Source organism: Danio aesculapii, chromosome 20, assembly GCF_903798145.1.
Source record: "Danio aesculapii chromosome 20, fDanAes4.1, whole genome shotgun sequence".
NCBI lineage: Eukaryota > Metazoa > Chordata > Actinopteri > Cypriniformes > Danionidae > Danio > Danio aesculapii.
In genome coordinates this window covers 17598029-17618747 of record NC_079454.1, presented here as the reverse complement: position 1 = coordinate 17618747, position 20719 = coordinate 17598029, and the positions used below count along the sequence as shown (strand labels likewise).

At 35.7% G+C, this 20719-nt stretch overlaps 2 protein-coding genes across 2 annotated transcripts in view; one reads left to right on the top strand and one right to left on the bottom strand.

The window, feature by feature from the left end:
* lgals8a (galectin 8a) overlaps positions 1-942 on the top strand; it is a 23316-nt gene extending 22374 nt beyond the window's left edge. The window contains 1 exon segment of the mRNA XM_056481258.1: positions 1-942. This exon segment is cut by the window's left edge and continues 1976 nt beyond it. The gene's annotated coding sequence lies outside the window, so the exon portion shown is untranslated.
* A 4761-nt stretch (positions 943-5703) lies between these two features.
* The window catches only part of zdhhc14 (zinc finger DHHC-type palmitoyltransferase 14), a 49500-nt gene continuing 34484 nt past the window's right edge, over positions 5704-20719 (bottom strand). The window contains 5 exon segments of the mRNA XM_056480947.1: positions 5704-9689; position 15587; positions 16392-16492; position 19910; positions 20458-20567. Coding sequence (XP_056336922.1) covers positions 9273-9689; position 15587; positions 16392-16492; position 19910; positions 20458-20567 — 630 coding nt within the window. The 3' untranslated portion in view covers positions 5704-9272.

Sequence of the window (20719 nt, the reverse complement as noted above, 5' to 3'; positions counted from 1 at the left end):
TTGTTAAATATCTAGTCAAATATAATTTACTGTCATCATGACAAAGATAAAATAAATCAGTTATTAGAAATGAGTTATTAAACTATTATGTTTAGAAATGTGTTAAAAAAAATCTTCTCTCAGTTAAACAGAAATTGGGGAAAAAAAATAAACGGGGGCAACTGTATATACTGTACAGTTTGAATCAGAATTATTAGCCCCCCTGAATTATTAGCCTCCGTTTATTTTTTCCTCCAATTTCAGTTTCTACATCTGTTTACACATTTCTAAACATAATTGTTTTAATAACCCATTTCTAATAACTGATTTATTTTATCTTTGCCATGATGACAGTAAATAATATTTTCCTAGATATTTTTCAAGACACTTCTATACAGCTTAAAAGGACATTTAAAGGCTTAACTAGGTTAATGGGGTATATGCCGAAGCATGCTAATATGACTTTTAATTTGCCAGTAAGCTGGGTTAAGTGTTTCCGGTGAACTGTATGTCAATGCAAAAATCGGCGCGTTTAAGGTCTGTTTTCTTTAAAAATCAGCGATCTCCATTGGCTAAGTGATATCAGATATAAAGTGGGTCACCGGAAGTTTACCAGTATGGGAAACGCACTAGCTCAGCACATACCCTATTAGGTTAACTAGGCAGGTTAGGTTAATTAGGCAAGTTATTGTATAACGATGGTTTGTTCTGTAGACTATAGAAAATAATCTAGCTTAAAGGGGCTAATAATATTGACCTTAAAATAATTCATAAATTAAAAACTGCTTTTATTTTAGCCGAAATAAAACAAATAAGACTTTCTCAAGAAGAAAAAATAATATCAGACATACTGTGAAAATTTCCTTGCTCTGTTAAACATCATTTGGGAAACATTAAAAAATAATAATAATAAAAATGGCGGCTAATAATTCTGACTTCAGCTGTATATATATATATATATATATATATATATATATATATATATATATATATATATGTATATATGTATATGTTTGTGTGTGTGTATGTGTTTGCTCTCTAAAATGTTAATTTGATGTATAAGAATAAGCAATATTATATAAATATTAATATAATAAAAAATATATATTTTACAATGTCTGGTAGTTGTGATTTTTATTTTGTGGTGTTTATTTCTATTCACTTGGTTTATGAGTTTCTGCAGAAAGCATAGGAAGTCAGCATAGGAAGGGCACCTATTTTACCCCTATTTCGAGATTTAAGATAAGACTTTTGTGTCTTCAGAATGTGTCTGTAAAGTTTCAGCTCAAAACACCCATCAGATTATTTATTATACCATTTAGGGATTTTCAGCTTCAAACACAATGTAGCTGTTTTTGTTGCCTGTGCTTTTAATGCTGGTTCTCCCTGCCCAGTGTTCCCAATGGTCACTCTGTCTGAGCTCCAGTGATTTTTCTGTGGAGAGAGGAGAACCTTACAGAAGGACAACCATCTGTGCAGCAATCCACCAATCAGGCCAGTATGGTAGAGTGGCCAGACGGAAGTCACTCCCCGCCTGGAATTCTGAAGGACTCTCAGACCATAAGAAACCAAATTCTCTGGTCTGAAGCGACTAAAATTGAACTCTTTGGAGTGAATGCCAGGCGTTACATTTGGAGAAAACCAGGCACCGCTCATCACCAGGCTAATACCATCCCTACAGTGAAGCATGGTGGTGGCAGCATCATGCTATGGGGATGTTTATCAGCAGCAGGAACTGGAAGACTAGTCAGGATAGAGAGAAAGATGAATGCAGCAATGTACAGAGACATCCTGAACGAAAACCTGATTCAGAGTGCTCTTGACCTCAGACTGGGGCAACGGTTCATCTTCCAGCAGGACAATGACCCAAAGCACATGGCCAAAATATCAATGGAGTGGCTTCACAACAACTCGATGAATGTCCTTGAGTGGCCCAGCCAGAGTCCAGACCTAAATCCTATTGAACATCTCTGGAGAAATCTGAAAATGGCTGGACACCGTCACTCCCCATCCAACCTGATAGAGCTTGATAGGTACTGCAAAGAGGAATGGGTAAAAATTGCCAAAGACAGGTGTGCCAAGCTTGTGGCATCATATTCAAAAAGACTTGAGGCTGTAATTGCTGCAAAGGTGCATCAACAAAGTATTGAGTAAAGGCTGTGAATACGTATGTACATGTGATTTTTCAGGTTTTTATTTTCAATAAATTTGCAACAATTTCCAAAAATCTTTTTTTACATTGTCATAATGGGCTATTGTGTGTAGAATTTTGAGGAAATAAATACATTTAATCCATTTTGGAATAAGGCTGTGACATAAAGAAATGTGGAACAAGTCAAGCGCTATTAATACTTTCCGGATGCACTGTAGATATTACTATGCATATATACACACTGTTTCTGTCAACATACTCGAAATGAGTGCCATACTCAATAATATGATTTGGCATATTAATAAATCATCAATTACAGTAATACTGCACCCCAGTCCCCTTTTTTATTTTAAAAAAAACAATTGTGTAAGTGTATTTTATTTAATTTTTTTGCGTATGAGCCTATGTTTAAAGACAAATTTATAACCCCTGTGGGATAGACAAAGTTTATTGATACTTCACAAATTTTGGTTGTGACAGTTTTTGAGCCTATAGTTCAAAGATGCTAATCATAACATTCAGGGTATCCGCATGGTCTTATATTTCAAAAACAAAATTTTAGGTTAAGTTCACTGAAATATTGTTTTGCTTAAATCAATTTAAATGGGTCTTAATTTTCCTGTTTATGTAGTTACCCAATCGATCCAGCACACATCCAATCACCAACAATACATCTTAATAAATATTTTGCAAAACTAATATCATTACAGTCTGTTGTGCATCCATTTAGTTTTTAAAGAGTTTTTTTTTTTTGAGTTGTTGAAAAATGAATGTATGTATACAACTAGGGTCTGCTAGTTTCGACATATTTCAAATATTTGCTAAGAAATGACTGACTAACTAATTATAATTCGTTTTTTTGATGGAACAAGTACATCTTTTTCTGCTGGGCGTTAAAGAAAAATCCTTAGTGTTTAGCCCTACAGAAGTCTTAAATTTCATTCTTGATGGTCTTAAAAAGTCTTAAATTTGACTTGGTGAAACCTGCAGAAACACTGACATGGTTGCAAACAATTTGAAACAGAAACACATTTTAAATATTTTGATACAACATAAAACATGTGACCTTTTAAAAATAAAATTAAAAATACAGATTTTTTTACTTCACTTTTTAAAAATAATAAAAGAAAACAGTGCGAGAAAAATGGCTAAATTATTTCAATATCATTTTCCAGAAGTTGAAATATATGGGTTAAGTGTTTGGGACAGCCACCTCCTAATTGAAGGTGCACAATATACACTCGCCGGTCACTTTACTAGGTAAATCTCACTAGTAGCAGGTTGGACTCCCTTTTGCCTTCAGATCTGCCCTAATCCTTCATGGCATAGATTCAACAAGGTACTAGGAATATTCCTCAGAGATTTTGTTCCATATTGACATGACAGCATTACACAGTTGCTGCAGATTTGTCAGCTGCACATCCATGATGTGAATCTCCCGTTTCACCACATCCCAAAGGTGCTCTATTGGATTGAGTTCTGGTGACTGTGGAGGCCATTTGAGTACAGTGAACTCATTGTCATGTTCAAGAATCCAGTCTGAGATGATTCACGCTTTATGACATGGTGCGTTACCCTGCTGGAAGTAGCCATTAGAAGATGGGTACGCTGTGGTCATAAAGGGATGGACATGGTCAGCAACAATACTCAGGCTGTGGCGATGGCACGATGCTCTATTGGTACAAATGTGCCCAAAGTGTGGCATTCAATTTTAAAATCACCTTTCTTCCTCATTCTGATGCTCAGTTTGAACTGCAGCAGATAGTCTTGACCATGTCTAAATGCCTAAATGGATCAAGTTGCTGCCACGTGTTTGGCTGATAAGAAATTTGCGTGATCAAGCCGTTGGACAGGTGTACCTAATAAAGTGGCCAGCAAGTATAGGATTTTATATCATTTAGTATTTTGGGTGTGGCACAGGAGTTTGCACCAATTCTGTATTATTCCACTTTAGAAATGAGACCCCACGTGTGTGTACACAGCCCCTAAAAGTTTTATTTTTTCTGTAAATAATGACAAACACTTATTTTATTATGCAGTTATGCCTTTTTAATGAGGCAAGTAAATGAAGACAATCACTGAGAACTCTTTTGTTTATTTAAAAAAAGTTGTGAATTTATTACCATCCACAATATTACACTTTTGTAGTTGAAAACCAGTAAACTGCTTTTTGGCACATAATCACATGACCATAATGTGTTGGCACCTGGTTTCAATTTGATGCAATATATAACAAAAAATATATATATATATAGCCAAAGGATAATTATCATAGATAATACCACTAATAATTTTCGACAGAACCCCAGAGAGAGAGAGAGAGAGAGAGAGAGATAAAGGCAGTGATGTCACAATAAAGTCGTCCATCTCGATTACTGAATGACTTTGGGACAGATGAGTCTGAATCACAGGCTGTACAAACAGACGAACACTGAAGTGATTCTTTGTCTTCTCAGCAGCTCAGGTAATGCTCCAGGACCACAAAAGATCAGATCACACACACAAACACTGTCCGTTTGACATGATCCCTCCTATAGCCTGAACAAACGCTTCAAATAAAAAAAAAAAGGCCAAGAGCACAACAGTCAGCTTCCGGAAGTAAAACTCCCATTATGTTCTCCATAGAGTAACTAAACTCAAAACCTATAGCACATAAACCGTTTTAACAGCGGTTTAAATGTTAAGACATGATATGTGTGCTATAGAAAGGATAAGTCTGTGGTTTCAATATCTTTAAAGATTTTTTTAATAGCAGAATTCCACTACACCATTGTGTCGTTGTTACTATGGAAACAAAAATCACTGCAAAAGAGCTCAGCAATGATGAGCCACTGCAATGCAGCAATGTGAACACAGAGTATTTTGTAATAAAATGAATATAGACTTTTTGTATTGTACCGTAGAGCTTAGTGTTCGATTGGATCATTCACATTGCTTAAATGGAAGAAATACTGTAGTATAGGCTATTTCCCCTGTAAAACCTTTCAATATCTAAATACTTTTTATCTATAAATCTAAGGTCGTGCTAGTAACTGTTTGGTTTAAGGCTTGGATTTCTTTATGAAACATCTTTTTTGAAATCTTTATGGAGAATTAGATTGGGAAAATACTTTGTGCAGTCACCACTGCGTTCTATAAACCACATTTAGTGGCTGCCACTGAAAAACCAAGAAAGCTTATTGTAATACAATCACAAAAAAAGTAACTGCAATTTTTTTACAGCCCACAACTCATGACAGTTGCAAGTTTACGGTTTAAAAAAAACTTCTATGTTATAATCTCATATCTACCAACTAGCAATTCAGACATTTTACCTCAGAATTCTAAATTCTTGAGTATATGCACACACACATATACATATATACATATATATACATATATATATATATATATACATATATATATATATATATATACATATATATATATACATATATATATATATATATATATATATATATACATATATATATATATATATATACATATATATATACATATATATATATATATATATATATATATATCTATACATATATATATATATATATATATATATATACATACATACATGCATACATACACACACACACACAGGCATGCATTCGGTGCATCCGGAAAGTATTAATAGCGCTTCACTTTTTCCACAACTTTTTATGTTACAGCCTTATTCCCAAATGGATAAAATTTATTTATTTCCTTAAAATTCTACACACAATACCCCATAGTGACAATGTAAAAAAAGTTGCAAATTTATAAAAATAAAAACTTGAAAAACTTGATCATTCTTGAGATGTTTCAGCAGCTTAATTGGAGTTCACCTGTGGTAAATTCAGTTGATTAGACATGAAGGCATACACCTGTCTATATAAGGCCTCAGGGTTGATAGTGCATGTTAAAGCACAAACCAAGCATGAAGACAAAGGAATTGTCTGTAGACCTCCGAGACAGGATTATCTCGAGGCACAAGGCTGGGGAAGGTTACAGAATTTCTGCTGCTCTGAAAGTTCCAATGAGCACAGTGGCCTCCATCATCCGTAAGTGGAAGATGTTTGGAACCACCAGGACTTTTCCTAGAGCTGGCCGGCCATCTAAGCTGAGTGATCGGGGGAGAAGGGCCTTATAGTCAGGGAGGTGATCAATAACCCGATGGTCACTCTGTCTGAGCTCCAGCGTTCTTCTGTGGAAAGAGGAGAACCTTACAGAAGGACAACCATCTGTGCAGCAATCCACCAATCAGGCCTGTATGGTAGAGTGGCCAGACAGAAGTCACTCTCCGTCTGGAATTTGCCAAAAGGCATCTGAAGGACTCTCAGACCATAAGAAACCAAATTCTCTGGTCTGATGAGACTAAAATTGAACTCTTTGGAGTGACGCCAGGCGTTACGTTTGAAGAACACCAAGCACCGCTCATCACCAGGCTAATACCATTCCTACAGCGAAGCATGGTAGTGGCAGCATCATGCTGTGGGGATGTTTTTCAGCAGCAGGAACTGGAAGACTAGTCAGGATAGAGGGAAAGATTAATGCAGCAATGTACAGAGACATCCTGAACGAAAACCTGCTTCAGAGTGCTCTTGACCTTTGACTGGGGCAACGGTTCATCTTCCAGCAGGACAATGACTCAAAGCACATGGCCAAAATATCAATGGAGTGGCTTTACAACAACTCGATGAATGTCCTTGAGTGGCCCAGCCAGAGCCCACACCTAAATCCTATTGAACATATCTGGAGAAAATGGCTGTACACAGTTGTTCCCATCCAACCTGATAGAGCTTGAGAGGTACTGCAAAGAGGAGTGGTCAAACATTCCCAAAACATCATATTCAAAAAGACTTGAGGCTGTAATTGCTGCCAAAAGTGCATCAACAAAGTATTGAGCAAAGGCTGTGAATACTTCTGTACATGTGATTTTTCAGGTTTTTATTTTTAATAAATTTGCAACAATTTCAAAAAATCTTTTTTCACATTGTCATTATGGGCTATTGTGTGTAGAATTTTGAAAAAATAAATAAATTTTATCCATTTTGGAATAAGGCTGTAACATAAAGAAATGTGGAACAAGTGAAGCGTTATGATTTCTTTCCAGATGCACTGTATATCAGACATAGAGAATTCTGTGAAAAGTCATAATTGTGGAGTCAACTTACAACTGTGAGATGTAACTCGAAGCCACAACTACCAATTTAACATCTTGTTTTTTTGACATTTATCTCTAAATCATATGTATAAGGCTTGTCACTTAACAGTACAGTTCAATCTCATGAGGAAACATAACTATTTTACATACAAGTGGCTAATTGTACAAGTCCATAAGATTCAATTAGTATGAAGTTGTAATGTTTTTTAAAGGAGTCATGCCCCCAAACCCCACCATCATGCAGCGTTCACACCAGATGTGGCATGCGCACATAAATAGAACATTGAGTTTCGTTCGCTTTTTGGCTGATATTGCCACCTCATTAGTGCGAAACGTGCAGCAGGATGTCTATTTGCATCTTTGCATTGACTTTACATGTAAATCACTCGCAGTTGATGCTTCATCCACGTCTGGTATGAACGCAGCATTAAACCTACTTCTTATTGGAGGATAAGCAAATCGTACTATCATGTACGAAAGAGATTGTACAAATTAATACAAATATTAGCCGCTCAAAATGTTACGAATTGCAGTGAGATTGTGTTATGAACTAATTTTACACATTAGGTACACATTAGTACTTTTAATGTAGTGCTGGGCTAATAAATAATATTAATCAAATTGCGATAAAATTTATGTCAATAACAATCATAAGCTCTGGCTCTTAGATCAATTTAGACAAAAAAAAAGTCCAATCACACAGTAGAAATGTGCAACAATAGGAATTTAAAAGTGTGTTGACATTAGAGATGTACTGAATTTTCAGCCACTGCAAATTTATCGGTCGAAAATGTTATGCTATTTAATAGACCCTCTAAACTGTTGTGGCTTCAGTCATTGTTGGGGTACTTTTTTAAATCTGGAAGCATTAACAACTTATATAAAACACATACAGTTGAAGTCAGAATTATTAGCCCCCCTTAGATTTTATTTTATTTTTTAAATATTTCCCAAATGATTTTTATGTCTGATCATATTTTTTTTCTTATGGAGAAAGTCTAATTTGTTTTATTTCGGCTGGAATAAAAGCAGTTTTTAATAAAAAAATAAAATAAAATAAACATTTTAAGGTTAAAATTATTAGCCCCCTTTAAGCTATATAATTTTTTCGATATTCTACAGAACAGACCATCGTTACACAATAACTTGCCTAATTACCCTAACCTAATTAGCCTAGTTAAGCCTTTAAATGTTACTTTAAACTGTATGGAAGTGTCTTAAAATTTATCTAGTCAAATATTATTTACTGTCATCATGGCAAAGATAAAATAAATCAGTTATTAGAAATGAGTTATTAAACTATTATGTTTAGAAATGTGTTGAAAAAAAAATTGGGGAAAAAATAAACAGTGGGGGCTAATAATTCTGACTTCAACTGTAACATTCAATATGGTAAAAATTATCGAAATTGCATTTTTTCCCCATATCGCCCAGCCCTAAAAGTAACACTAATATGTACCAATCTAGTGCTAAATAAAGTTCAATGATGGAACTTTTATCTGTTGTACCTTAAGGCTGTGTTTCTCAACCACATTCCTGAAGGAGGACAACCAGCTTTGTCCTATTTTCTTGTCTAATTAACCAAACACACCAGATTCAGATTATAAGATCATTAGCAGAGACTAAAAGACCTGTAATGGGTGTGACAGACAAAGGAGACATCCAAAACATGCAGTGCTGGTTGTCCCCGAGGAACATGGTTGAGAAACACTGCCCTAGGGTACTGCTCCAGTGACCAAAATCAGTGACAAAACCAAAACCAAAAATGAATTGTGAGATATAAAGTCGCAGTTACCTTTTGTTCTTGTTCCACACTTAAAAAAACCCAACTTCCATAGAAAAAGCTTGGTTGAGTAATAACAGAGCTGGAAGACTAGCTTTGGTCCTCACTTGGTCCTCAGGAACTGCCTCTATTAAAGCATCAGAAACGTCCTGTAGAGGCTGTGTGTAAAGTACCGTATGGCTTGTGGTCCAGTTCAGCGGGACGGTATTGAAAAGGGCTCAGACTGAGCTCAACTTTACCAGACCCCGCACTGAGTCTTCATGAAGAGAGTCCTGGCTGACGGGGTCAAAGAGCTGCGCCGGGTGCACATGGTGGCCCAAGTGGGTGGTGCAGGGCAGAGGTGCGGGCGGAGAGGGCGTCTCCTCTGGACTGATGAAGTGTTGGTGGTGTAGGTGATGGTGACAGTGGATCTCAGAGTCCCGCAGAGCCATCAGCTCTCCTCCGCAGCTTAGCCCGGGGATGGAGGAGGGCAGGGAGGGCTGAGGAGGGCCCATGGTGGAGCACGGCCCGCCCAGAGAGGTCTTGGCCTGGAGCGGTGGTCCTCCACCCAGAATGACGGGCTGACTGTGGAGCAGTGGGTTGGTGGCGGCCTGCAAAACGAATTTGGTGCTCTGAATGCACTGGTCTTGAGCACACTGGGAGGAAACATGAAGGACAGAGAGAGAAAAGGGAAAGCCAGGAGGAAGTCAGACCAAATAGGTTGAAGTAAATGTTACAGAAAAACACATTCCAGGGCTCCAAACTGTATGTAGCAATGTTTCCATCCGAAGATGCGAAGTAAATTTTTGTGCAACACTGGAATACTGCAGAAAACAACTGAAAATAAAGCACCGTTTCCATCCAATGAGAACAAATTGTCATTACCTAATAAACTGGCGCCAAATATCAAAATGGAATTTACAGTGGGCCTTTTTCCTTATATAGACCATTTTGAGGAATGTAAACAAAAACAATGGTCCCAACGTATTTCCTGTTTTACATTTTTAATTTTTGTAGCTTCAAAAAATCCAAAATAAGCCACATATTGATAATGTAATTATGATAGCTGTGTTTACATTAAGTATGACTGAATTGCCTCTTGTTGATTTGATTGAATCGATATCTTGACAGATTTCAAATAGTTTGATAACAAGCAGGAAATGTTCATGGGCCAATGACATCACCACATTGAAATGGTCTATAATAAATGACTTGTACCTCAGAAGACGCAATTAGCGTGCAGTGGATTTTCAAGGTCTGAGACGCTCTTTGGGAGCGCAAACGCTCAAGACAGTTCTGAAGGTAATAACACTGAAACATTTTGATGATGAACTTTGGCTGAGGGATTTTAGAATGAACAAAACAACATTTAAGATGTTTTACAATGTGGTAAATCTTCTGGATTGACGCACCTTTTTATTTTCACATAATCTGTTAAAACAAAAATCACATGACTTTTTTGATCTACATGCTGGATTTTATTCAGGAAATGTGTTTCCATAGAAGGTTATTTCTTCTTGTTGGCTAAAAGTTCATCACACATTTGAGTTTTTTATACGCATCTTGGTGTTTCCATTAAGCATTTATGCGTTTATTATGCATTTATTGTGCAGTCAAATTATTCAACTTGTTAAGGTGTGTGGTTGTTATGGATTTCACCTGGCAGATGATAGGAGTATCATAAACCACGTTTCCATCCATTTATTAAATGTGTATTTTGGAGTACTGCATTTTTTTAAATGCCACAAATTAACATACAATATTGTTTTTATGCAATAAGAAAAAGTTCATAAACTACAATGGAAACAAATCAAAACTAAGTCAAATATTGACAAACCCAACAAATGTATTAAAAATTGTACTTTAAATTTACTTGACTTGCAATGTTAGGTATGTCCATAGTTGACCCAACATTGGGTTTAAACAACCCAGCATTTTTTTTTTTTTTTTTTTTTTTGAAAGAGCATGCGCATCAAAATTATTTTGTTTTAACGGATGAAGTGATTAGATAACTAGACCAACCAGATGTGCTTGGATTACTAGACCGGTGTTGCCAACTTTTCAGACGCCTCTAAGTGACACATTTTCAAAAAAGCAACCAGCTACAAATCTAGCGACTTTTTTCGGTGTTACTGAACACTTTTATAGACTCTTTTGTCTCCATACTGTACTGCTACTCTTCTCAACGAGCTGCGGGTGATGCCGTCAGCCTCTCCCCCGCCTCAGAGCACCCAGTCCTCATACAGAAGTCTCTCCCACCTGCAGCCTGAGAGCAGATCACCCCATCCGCTTACCGACGGCAAATGATTTAGCACGGTGACTGTGAGCTATTTTTCTTGTAGTCAAACCAATCCTTTTCTCCTTTCTTTTAAATGTAACTATTTAATGTGACCGTTTATTCTTTACTTGTTCACAATCAGAGATATTTTAGTGACAGTTTCTGAACTTGTCTGAGTTTATTACATCTGAGAGATTACGGCAAATTCACTACAAATCTATACTGATATACTGTATTCAAACAGCAGTAAATTTAGTGAAGTTGACATGCATTGACATGCAAACAGAAACTGATGAACGTGATGACGTCAGTAATATGTTAATTGACATGACTTAATCTAGCGACTTTTTAGGCAGAGCTTAACGTTTTTTCATTGAAAATAGTTGGCAACACTGAACTAGACCGACCAGTAAAGCAATCTTATCTCATACCCTCTCAAATGTTGTTTTAATAATTCCACAAACTACTAAGCAAAAGTCCATCTTCAAATAATTTTGTACCTCCTGTTACCATCTTTTCCACCATCGTTTGCACAAACCTCAGGCACTGCCACAAGGTATGTTATGCAAGTTTTTTACTGTGTCTTAAACTATCTTACTTTGGAGGGAAAAATTGGTTAATGATTATTAGTCATATATCACACTAGGTTCCAGGGATTTATTTTCAAGACATGGGATGGAAACTATTCAATTCGCAATATTTTGATATTGCACAAAGTAAATTCGCTTTGAATGGAAAGAGCTTTAGAGACTATTTCCTGTAAGTCACCAGCATATGTTGCCTTTTAGAATCTGGCACGGTTTGTTCATGGCTGTGTCAAGCAACCTGGACATGTTGGCATCTGTGTAAATTAGATACTGTGAATGAAAAAAACACACCTTTTTAATAATGGTGACTCCATTTTTTTTTTTTTTTTTTTTTTGAGTTTTGTTTTGGAGCCCTGGGTCAGAAAAGGCTTGGCAAAGAAGAATGGCAAAGTAATTATTTGAAGGTTAAAATCAAAAAGCTTACACGCTGAAGAGTATTTAAAGAGACTGAAAAAGAGGTTAGATGTTAGTAATGCAGATTAATTTGATCAAAGCTTTGAAGAAAATTATTCCTGAGCATCTTTCACATCCTATTTAAAATTATTTATTTCTTCTTAATAAAAACACCATATATACTGTACAGACAGACAGACAGACAGACAGACAGACAGACACGCATCCACCCACACTTTCTTAAAAATCTAGGTCATTTGTTTGACCAGTTGAAAAGTTTACTGGAGTAAAAGAGCAATTTTATTTTTAGTTTTATATGTTTTGAAGCATAGTATAAACATCAGAAATTAAATAATTGAAAAAACTAAATGAAATGAGAAAATGGTGGTGGCAAATTCCTTAATTATCTGACAAATCCTATTTAAGTGTAGCTGAACTTATTTGTTTTTCTGACGTTGCAAGATGGAGAGCCCTTGGTCACCCAAGAACAGTTTGGGGTTACAAATCTGTTATTTCTAAAAAAAAAGTGCAGCTTTACAATGTCACTAGCTCATTGAAGTCCCCCAAAATGGCTGGTCGTCCCCTGAAGGAAAAGCATTAAGAGTACAGGAGAATGTGGAGAACATGTTTTCATGATGCATCAAAAGTTGACCATATTGGTCACACGGAATGTAAACAATGTCACTGAACCGACTGACACTCGCATATTTTGCTGATTATAGCTGCTGAAAAATATCAATTGTTGTCATGTTTTGGGCTTTGTTAACCGGTCGGCTGGAAAAAGAGTTTTGACTTTTTAGTTTATATGTGATTTAGCAGGTTACCATGGTTTTAGGGGCTTGATTTTCTATGTAAACATGCTTGATGAAGCTACATTACCATTACATTTGTGTCTCCCATCTTTTTCAGCACCTCGCACATGAGTGCTGTGTTTTCAAAACGTTCAGCCTTATAAATTTGTAATGCGGTTATTTTGTACAACCATATTCTAATAACAATAAAATTTTGAAATTATGAAAAAAAATAAAAAGTTCATAAATTGTCCTTTCATTTAAATCGGTCTATATCCTATAGAAAATAAGATGTGTGTTTTTTTTTTTAGAAATGCCATAAAGATTTATTCTATAAAAAAGGGATTTTAAAATCTGACAGCTCCATTTAGTTTGAGCTGATAAAACGGACTCCAGACATTGAGCCATCGGTATTCATGAGCACTGATCTATTCACAGCGGCCTATTCTATTTGTTGTTAAATTGAAAAAAAGGACTGGGTGTGTTTATATCACCCCAATATGACGGTATATACAGTATGTCGCTTTTTACATTAATCATCATTCTAAAGCAGCTTCATCAAAGGTGCACATCATTTTACATACATACATACATACATACATACATACATATATACACATATATATATATATATATATATATATATATATATATGTGTATATATGTATGTATGTATGTATGTATGTAAAATGATGTGCACCTTTGATGAAGCTGCTTTAGAATGATAATTAATGTAAAAAGCGACATACAAGTAAACGGGTTAAATTGAATTTCTTACGATATAACATTTCTCTAGAAGAAATGCTGTTTTAAATAATATTTAAAATAAACAAATAAAATGTTGTTCAGATCTAATTTTTTCTAATTCAGACATAAAAAAAACAGTGTATGATAGGGCCCTATCATACACCCGGCACAATAAGGCGCAAGATGTGTTTGGCGCGAGTAGTTGCTATTTTCAGACCAACGCAACCCTAATTTTCACCTTTTGCGCCAAATTGTCTAAATAACAAATGCATTTGTGCTGGTTTGTGGACTCATGGACATGCTGGTCTAAAATAGAGGTATGTTAAGGTGCATTGTTCAAATTTATAAAATAGCGTTGCTATTTGAGGAACTGAAATACACACAAGATGTACAGCAATACGCAAATACCTTCACATATATAAAAAAAACAAAAAACAAAATCAAGGATTAAAATGTTACAAAAATTATTCTTTTCTACATAAATATAAAAACTACTACCTCCATGCCTTCTTCACCTTGGGGTGCTTTTTTCAGCTTATTCATTACATTTGCATAATATTATTATTAGCAGTATTATTTATTATATACATATTTATATTTGTTTCAATGTATGTAATGTTTTTTTTAATTTATTGCCATGTCAGCAACCAAGGCTATTTTCATGGCAGGAACATTTCAATATTAAATAAACGATTAAGAACAACAAACAAATGAATACACAAGTTAAATTAGATGTTTAGTGTTAATACATGATAAGAATTCTAAAATCTTTTCTGGTGTCACTTGCTAAAAATGTCCTTAGAGAGTTCATTTCATAAAAAAAGTCTTCTAGAATCAGTAAAAAAGCAGGACAGTCCAGTAAAATGTGTTTTACAGTAAGGGGAGTTTTGCGGCTACAAACAGTGGGTGGGGTCTTCATCTTTAAGTAAAAAGGCGTGAGTTGATCTTGTATGCCCATTAAGACATCTGGTAAAAATAACTTGATCAATCTAGTCTTAAAATTCTGTTTGAGATTTCAGGTTGGATTTCATGTAATTTATTATTTTCCAATGCATCCCACTCTCTTGCCACTTATTTAAAATGTAAATTTTGATAAAAGGTCTAATGTCTGATGGAAGAATTTGGCCATTTGTTCACAACTTGCTTCCAAAGCCATCTTTAGCAGCTGCATCTATATATTTGTTTCAATAAAACAAGTTTAGATTTGTCCACCTGTCGGTTTTGGAGACGTATGGGTCATTATATGGGGCATAAGAATATGACGTGTGCTTGGATATAACTTGTGTTTTTTGACCACACTTCATTATTATTGGTCATTTATTTGTTTCCTGGGAATTAAAAATGAAATTAGAAATAGTTCTGAAACAAATCTTTGAGCCTAAACAAACAAAATTAAATATGTCGGGTAATGGATGCCTTCAGTGAAGTGCGTACATCACAGTTTCCTTACTCCATGAAAGTTAAGGAGTAAAGATTAAAAGTAAAGAAAAAGAGAAAGTAAAGAGGCCGAAAGGAGGAGGCTCATTCTTTATCCTCGCACTGCAGATTGTCTGATTAACCGTTTTCTTGCTAGTGAAGCGTTCAATTTTTTCCACTTTTCTTTTTTTTCCACAAAGTCCACCATGTAAATACCAAATGCACCATAGCTTGACGCAACTGACTCTTAAAGAGAATGGGAGATAAGACTGGTTTCATGTACGTTATGCTCAAAACAAACCCGTAACTCATTAAGAGAATAAGCACAACCCTGTTTAGACCCTGCACCATGGCACAAAGCATATTTTTTTCCCTTTAAAATAGCAAGAGTGGATTCAGACATGCCCTGACTGCCTTTGCACCATACGATTTAGACTTTTGCGCCTAGATCGTTCAAATAAAGCCCTCAGTCTTTAAAATTAATTCTAGAATTATTGAAAGTGACTCTGATTGGCTGTTATCAATTTCCCTTCCCACCGTATGCATTTATTTATCAGCACTGGGTTCATCAAGAGGTTTGGCCATAGGAGAAATGGTCGTGCCCAAACTGAGCCTGGTTTCTCTCAAGGTTTTTTCCCTTCACTTTTTGTCAATTGATGAAGTTATGTTTTCATCCCCACTGTCGCCACTGGCTTGCTTGGTTTTGGTCTTGTGGAGCTGTGCCATCGATAGATTAGCTACTTCAGTGTTTGGACTTTCAGCAGTGAAAATTAAACCTCCACTGAACTAAACTGAACTTTAACTCTGAAAACTGGACTGACACTGTTTCAATTTACTAAAACTTCTATGTTAAGCTCCTATTGTAAAAGCGCTATAGAAATAACATGAATTGAATTTAATCCTTAAGCTCAACCAATAGCAGAACAGAAACAACTTTGGAGGTGGGGATAAAATAGCAAGGCCTTATCTGATTGGTCAAATGTATATACACAACCATTGCCTCAAAATAAACGCAACCTATCACACATCTGTGATAAGTATACATTGCACACTATTATTGTGATAATGATCATTTTTTGAGATGTATTTTGCAGCCCTAACAAATACCAACACACACACACACACGCACATATATGACCATCTTACATGTGACTCTGGACTTGATTGGGGGGGCAGGCACTGGTGCCATTGGTCTGGGTTGCAGGCTGCGGTGTGTCTGGCTGAACAAAACCTCTTCTGTCAATCAACTGCAGAGAGAGAAAGGAAATGGATGAAACATTCCCATCATGAGTCAGGACGTGGGTGAGGAGGCGGAGGAAAGTGGATGCATGAGTATGTGTGTGTGTTCTAGTCCACCTCCAACTCAACATGCCCACACACAGAGCAGATGGCAGCCAGTGATGCTGTGCCCACTTTCTGCCTCCATCAGAAAGTCATTAATGGTGCGCGGAGCTCTCATGTGGGTGTGTGAGCAGATTCGTGACGTCAACAAACCACCATCTGAACACATTCAGAACGTTCCTGGCTATCTAAGACATTCGCTCATCCCGTTGATTAGTTTTTGCCTCTTATATTTAAAGGAAAGAGCGAGAAACCTGCTGAGGTCAGAAATCTTTTCACCAAGATCAGCGCGAATCCCTTGGCTGATATCGTGCCTGGCTAATGACTTTCTGAGGACGTTGATGGATATCTTTATGTGAAATTGACTTTTTTTCTTTCTGTGGAGTGGCAATTACGTTTTTTGATGCAGAGATATGAATGTTGTCGAGCAAAAAAAGATTTGCAAGAAAGTAGAAAGGACATGAGAGAATGTCCTTTTCCTAAATAGCTTAAAGTCATGACATTCAGTTATATTAATTGGTTGGTGAAGAATCAACAATCAAATAAACATGAGAGGATTTACTCAGTTTTCATTTCTCTTAAAATAGTGCATGTGTGCTCAGGCAGGTATGGTTTACCCAAAAGTTACATTCGGCATCTATAAAATACATGCTTTGGCCTACATTTTTCTTTTTACGAAAACCGCAAAGAACAGCCGAGCCAAATATATAACTAAATTTAAAGGCCTAAAAGCCACCAAAGCATCTTGCAAGCAAGTAGTCATGGTACTTTCAGGGATCGTCTACATTACCTGACAAATGTCTTGACGTCGATCCCAGTTATAAGAGCAACAAATAAATACTTGATACTTGACCTACTGGAACCTGCATGACCATAGATTCTCATAGAAGTCGGTGGAAGGAAAAATCGAGGGTTTGGGGTTACATTCAGTACTGGGGCGTGGCGAGAGATCTGCAGAGTGGACGGGCAACATTCAACAGCCTGAGTATCAAGACATTTGTGCTGACCATTACTTACAATCCACAGGAGAGGGCAAATTCTTCAGCAGGATAGCACTCCTTCTCATACTTCAGCCACGACATCAAAGTTCCTGAAAGCAAAGAAGGTCAAGGTACTCCAGGATTGGCCAGCCCAGTCACCAGACATGAATTTATCAAGCATGTCTGGGGTTAAGATGGAGGAGTCATTGAAGATGAATCCAAAAAATCTTGATGAACTCTAGGAGTCCTGCAAGAACACTTTCTTGACATTCCAGAATGACTTTATTCATGAGTTATTTGAGTCATTGCAGAGATGTATGGATGCAGTCCTCCAAGATCATGGGAAGTCATACACAATATTCATTCTTATTCCGCTGCACCATGACTTTATATTCTATACTGTACATTATTTCTATTAAGTGTCAAAACTTTTGTCTAAGCATAGTCAGACCTAACTGTCCTAATTAAATAATTAAAAATCAAGGCATGATCATATTTTATTTTGGTAAAAATATTGTTTTTGCCTTTCTATAAGCTACTTCTGATACCAATATGATCAACTAAAAGGCAAGAGTTATTATTTTGTTCCTAAAACTAGACAAGACTTTAGTCAGGAGGGTGTGTATATACTGTAGTTGTGAGATATTTAGATGATGTAGTATTTTATCAAACAGTCCTAAAAATAAAATCTCAGTTCAACTCGAATGAATTTGGGCCCACCCATATTTAACATTGTAATTAAGTTTAGAACTATATCTGTTATAAAATTAGACATTTAGATTGTAGTGTAATTTGATGTCACATTCTATAATAATATAATAATAATCATAATAATAATAAGCATGCAACATCATTTGAATGTAGCAAGCATTAGAGGTGTAATGGTACTATTCCTAATGGTTATTCATACCAACCCTTCCACTAGAGTTCCCTCCCAGAGTTCCCAACTTGAGGATTTAGTTTTCACAAGTTTAGTCTTTGCAATTAAGTAAAGGCAACTTAAATGAATAACAATTATATTAATATAGTTGAAGTCAGAATTTGTCCCCCTATTGAATTTGTTTCTTTCTGGAGAAAAGCTTATTTGTTTTACTTCGGCTATAGATAAAAGCAAGTTTTAATTTTTTAAAAAACATTTAGTTAAGGTGAAAATTATTAGCCCCTTTAAGCTATATTTTTTCGATAGTCTACAATACAAACCAATAACTTCCCTAATTACCCTAAACCTGCCTAGTTAACCTAATTAACCTAGTTAAGCCTTTAAATGCCACTTTAAGCTGTATAGAAGTGTCTTGAAAAAATATCTAGTAAATATTATTTACTGTCATCAGGGCAAAATCTTCTCTCCAGTAAACGAAATTGGGGGAAAAATAAATAAACGGGGAATAATAATTGAGTGGGTTTAATAATTCTGATTTCAACTGTAATTGAGATCTTGACAGCTGTCAATAAGCGTCATTCACCAAGTTGTGTCATTTTAAATGCGAAGACGACAATGTTTACAGGGTTCCCACTCTTTCATGGACATCAAATTCACGGACCTGTTCAATCACTAATAATTTTAAATCAAGCACTTTTATGATTCACACCCCCAGCAAAGCTAGTTCCATGAAAGTCCTTCCTGTACTTAACATTTCACTTACACATAATTTTCACATCAAAATGTCATGATGATGTTGTTTTGAATGTGTCATTTTCAAAAATGGTGGCTGTTTTAAACAACCATTTGTTTAAATAATTTTAATTCAACTGGCAATATTCAAATGTGGTTTCTGAAGTACTAAATAAATGCATTATTTATCATACAGCGTAAAACCCAACAGTCAACTTTATCAAATGAAATGAGTGTAGTTAACTCAAACATTACTGAAAGTTAATTCTACTCATTTGAAAACAGTTTTGAGCTCAGTGTTCAAAGTAATGAGTTAATTAAATACCTCATTACTATACAACTTAAATGGAGTAAGTTCACAGTACTCGTATAGATTAGATTTTTGATTAAGAATTTCTTCCTTTTTCATTCAGTTTTTGAAAGCAGAAAATTAAAATTGCAGAAAATTAAAAGTACTTTCCAGGCCTTGAATTCATGTCTAAAATTCAAGAACTTTCAAGAAGCATGGGAACCCTCTGTTTATGACAACCTGACAAATAAATACATCACAACTTGACATGACAACTTGACCAAGACAATATAGCTCGTCATAAATCTGTCATAAACATGACTGTCATGATGCCATTATAATTGTGTCATGAACTTTATGACAGCATCATTCATATTTTTCTTGACCTCAACCAGTGGTACAAACTGAATTTGTCATCAAAATGTCATTCAATATCAATGACGCTGTTATAATATTATTTGTCAGTGTATTGGCACTTTTAATGACAAATTAATTTTCCACCACTGGAAAAGTGATCAGAAAAACAATTACACAATTATATGACAATCATGTTTATGACAGATTTAAGTTATGTCACATTTCATAATGATAAGGGTGTCGTTAAGTCAACTTACCTTATGTTTACACATGCACTTTTTAATTAAATGACTGAAATATCAATATCAGTCATCCCTAATATTTATATATTTGATATTATTTAAAAGATAATTCCCTTTCCATTTCTAAAGGGACCTTTAAAAACTGAAGACCCCTAGAACACAGTATATTGACCTTATTCTGTAATACACATAAAAATGAAGAATATAATTAGAAAATATCAATTTGCAACATCAAGCAGCATAACGAGCAGTTTTTAACTTCTAAAAATCAATGCAACGTCTGCTCGTACGTGAAGAATAAGGTCAATACTGTGGAATACGCATAATACTGCATTGGATTTGACCAACCACTGGACAAAGACAGAAAAATAGCAAGAGTTCCTGCATTCACCTCGGTGGCAGAGGTCCACACAGTGCCGCGCAGCAGTTGGTGATGAAGTTTCCGTAGCTGTAGGGGTTGTAGTTGCCTTTGCCTCGTTTGGATGACCATGAACCTTTGATCTGAAACAGTGATGTGACCGTTGAGAACTCACAGTAGCTGAAAGGGACAAACTGCCCACATCAGAGCAGACAGAGAGACACGACAGGCAGCCTTAATAAACCTTGTGATAAACCAGGGCAATGATGGAAAAAGAGTTTTAAGGCTGATTATA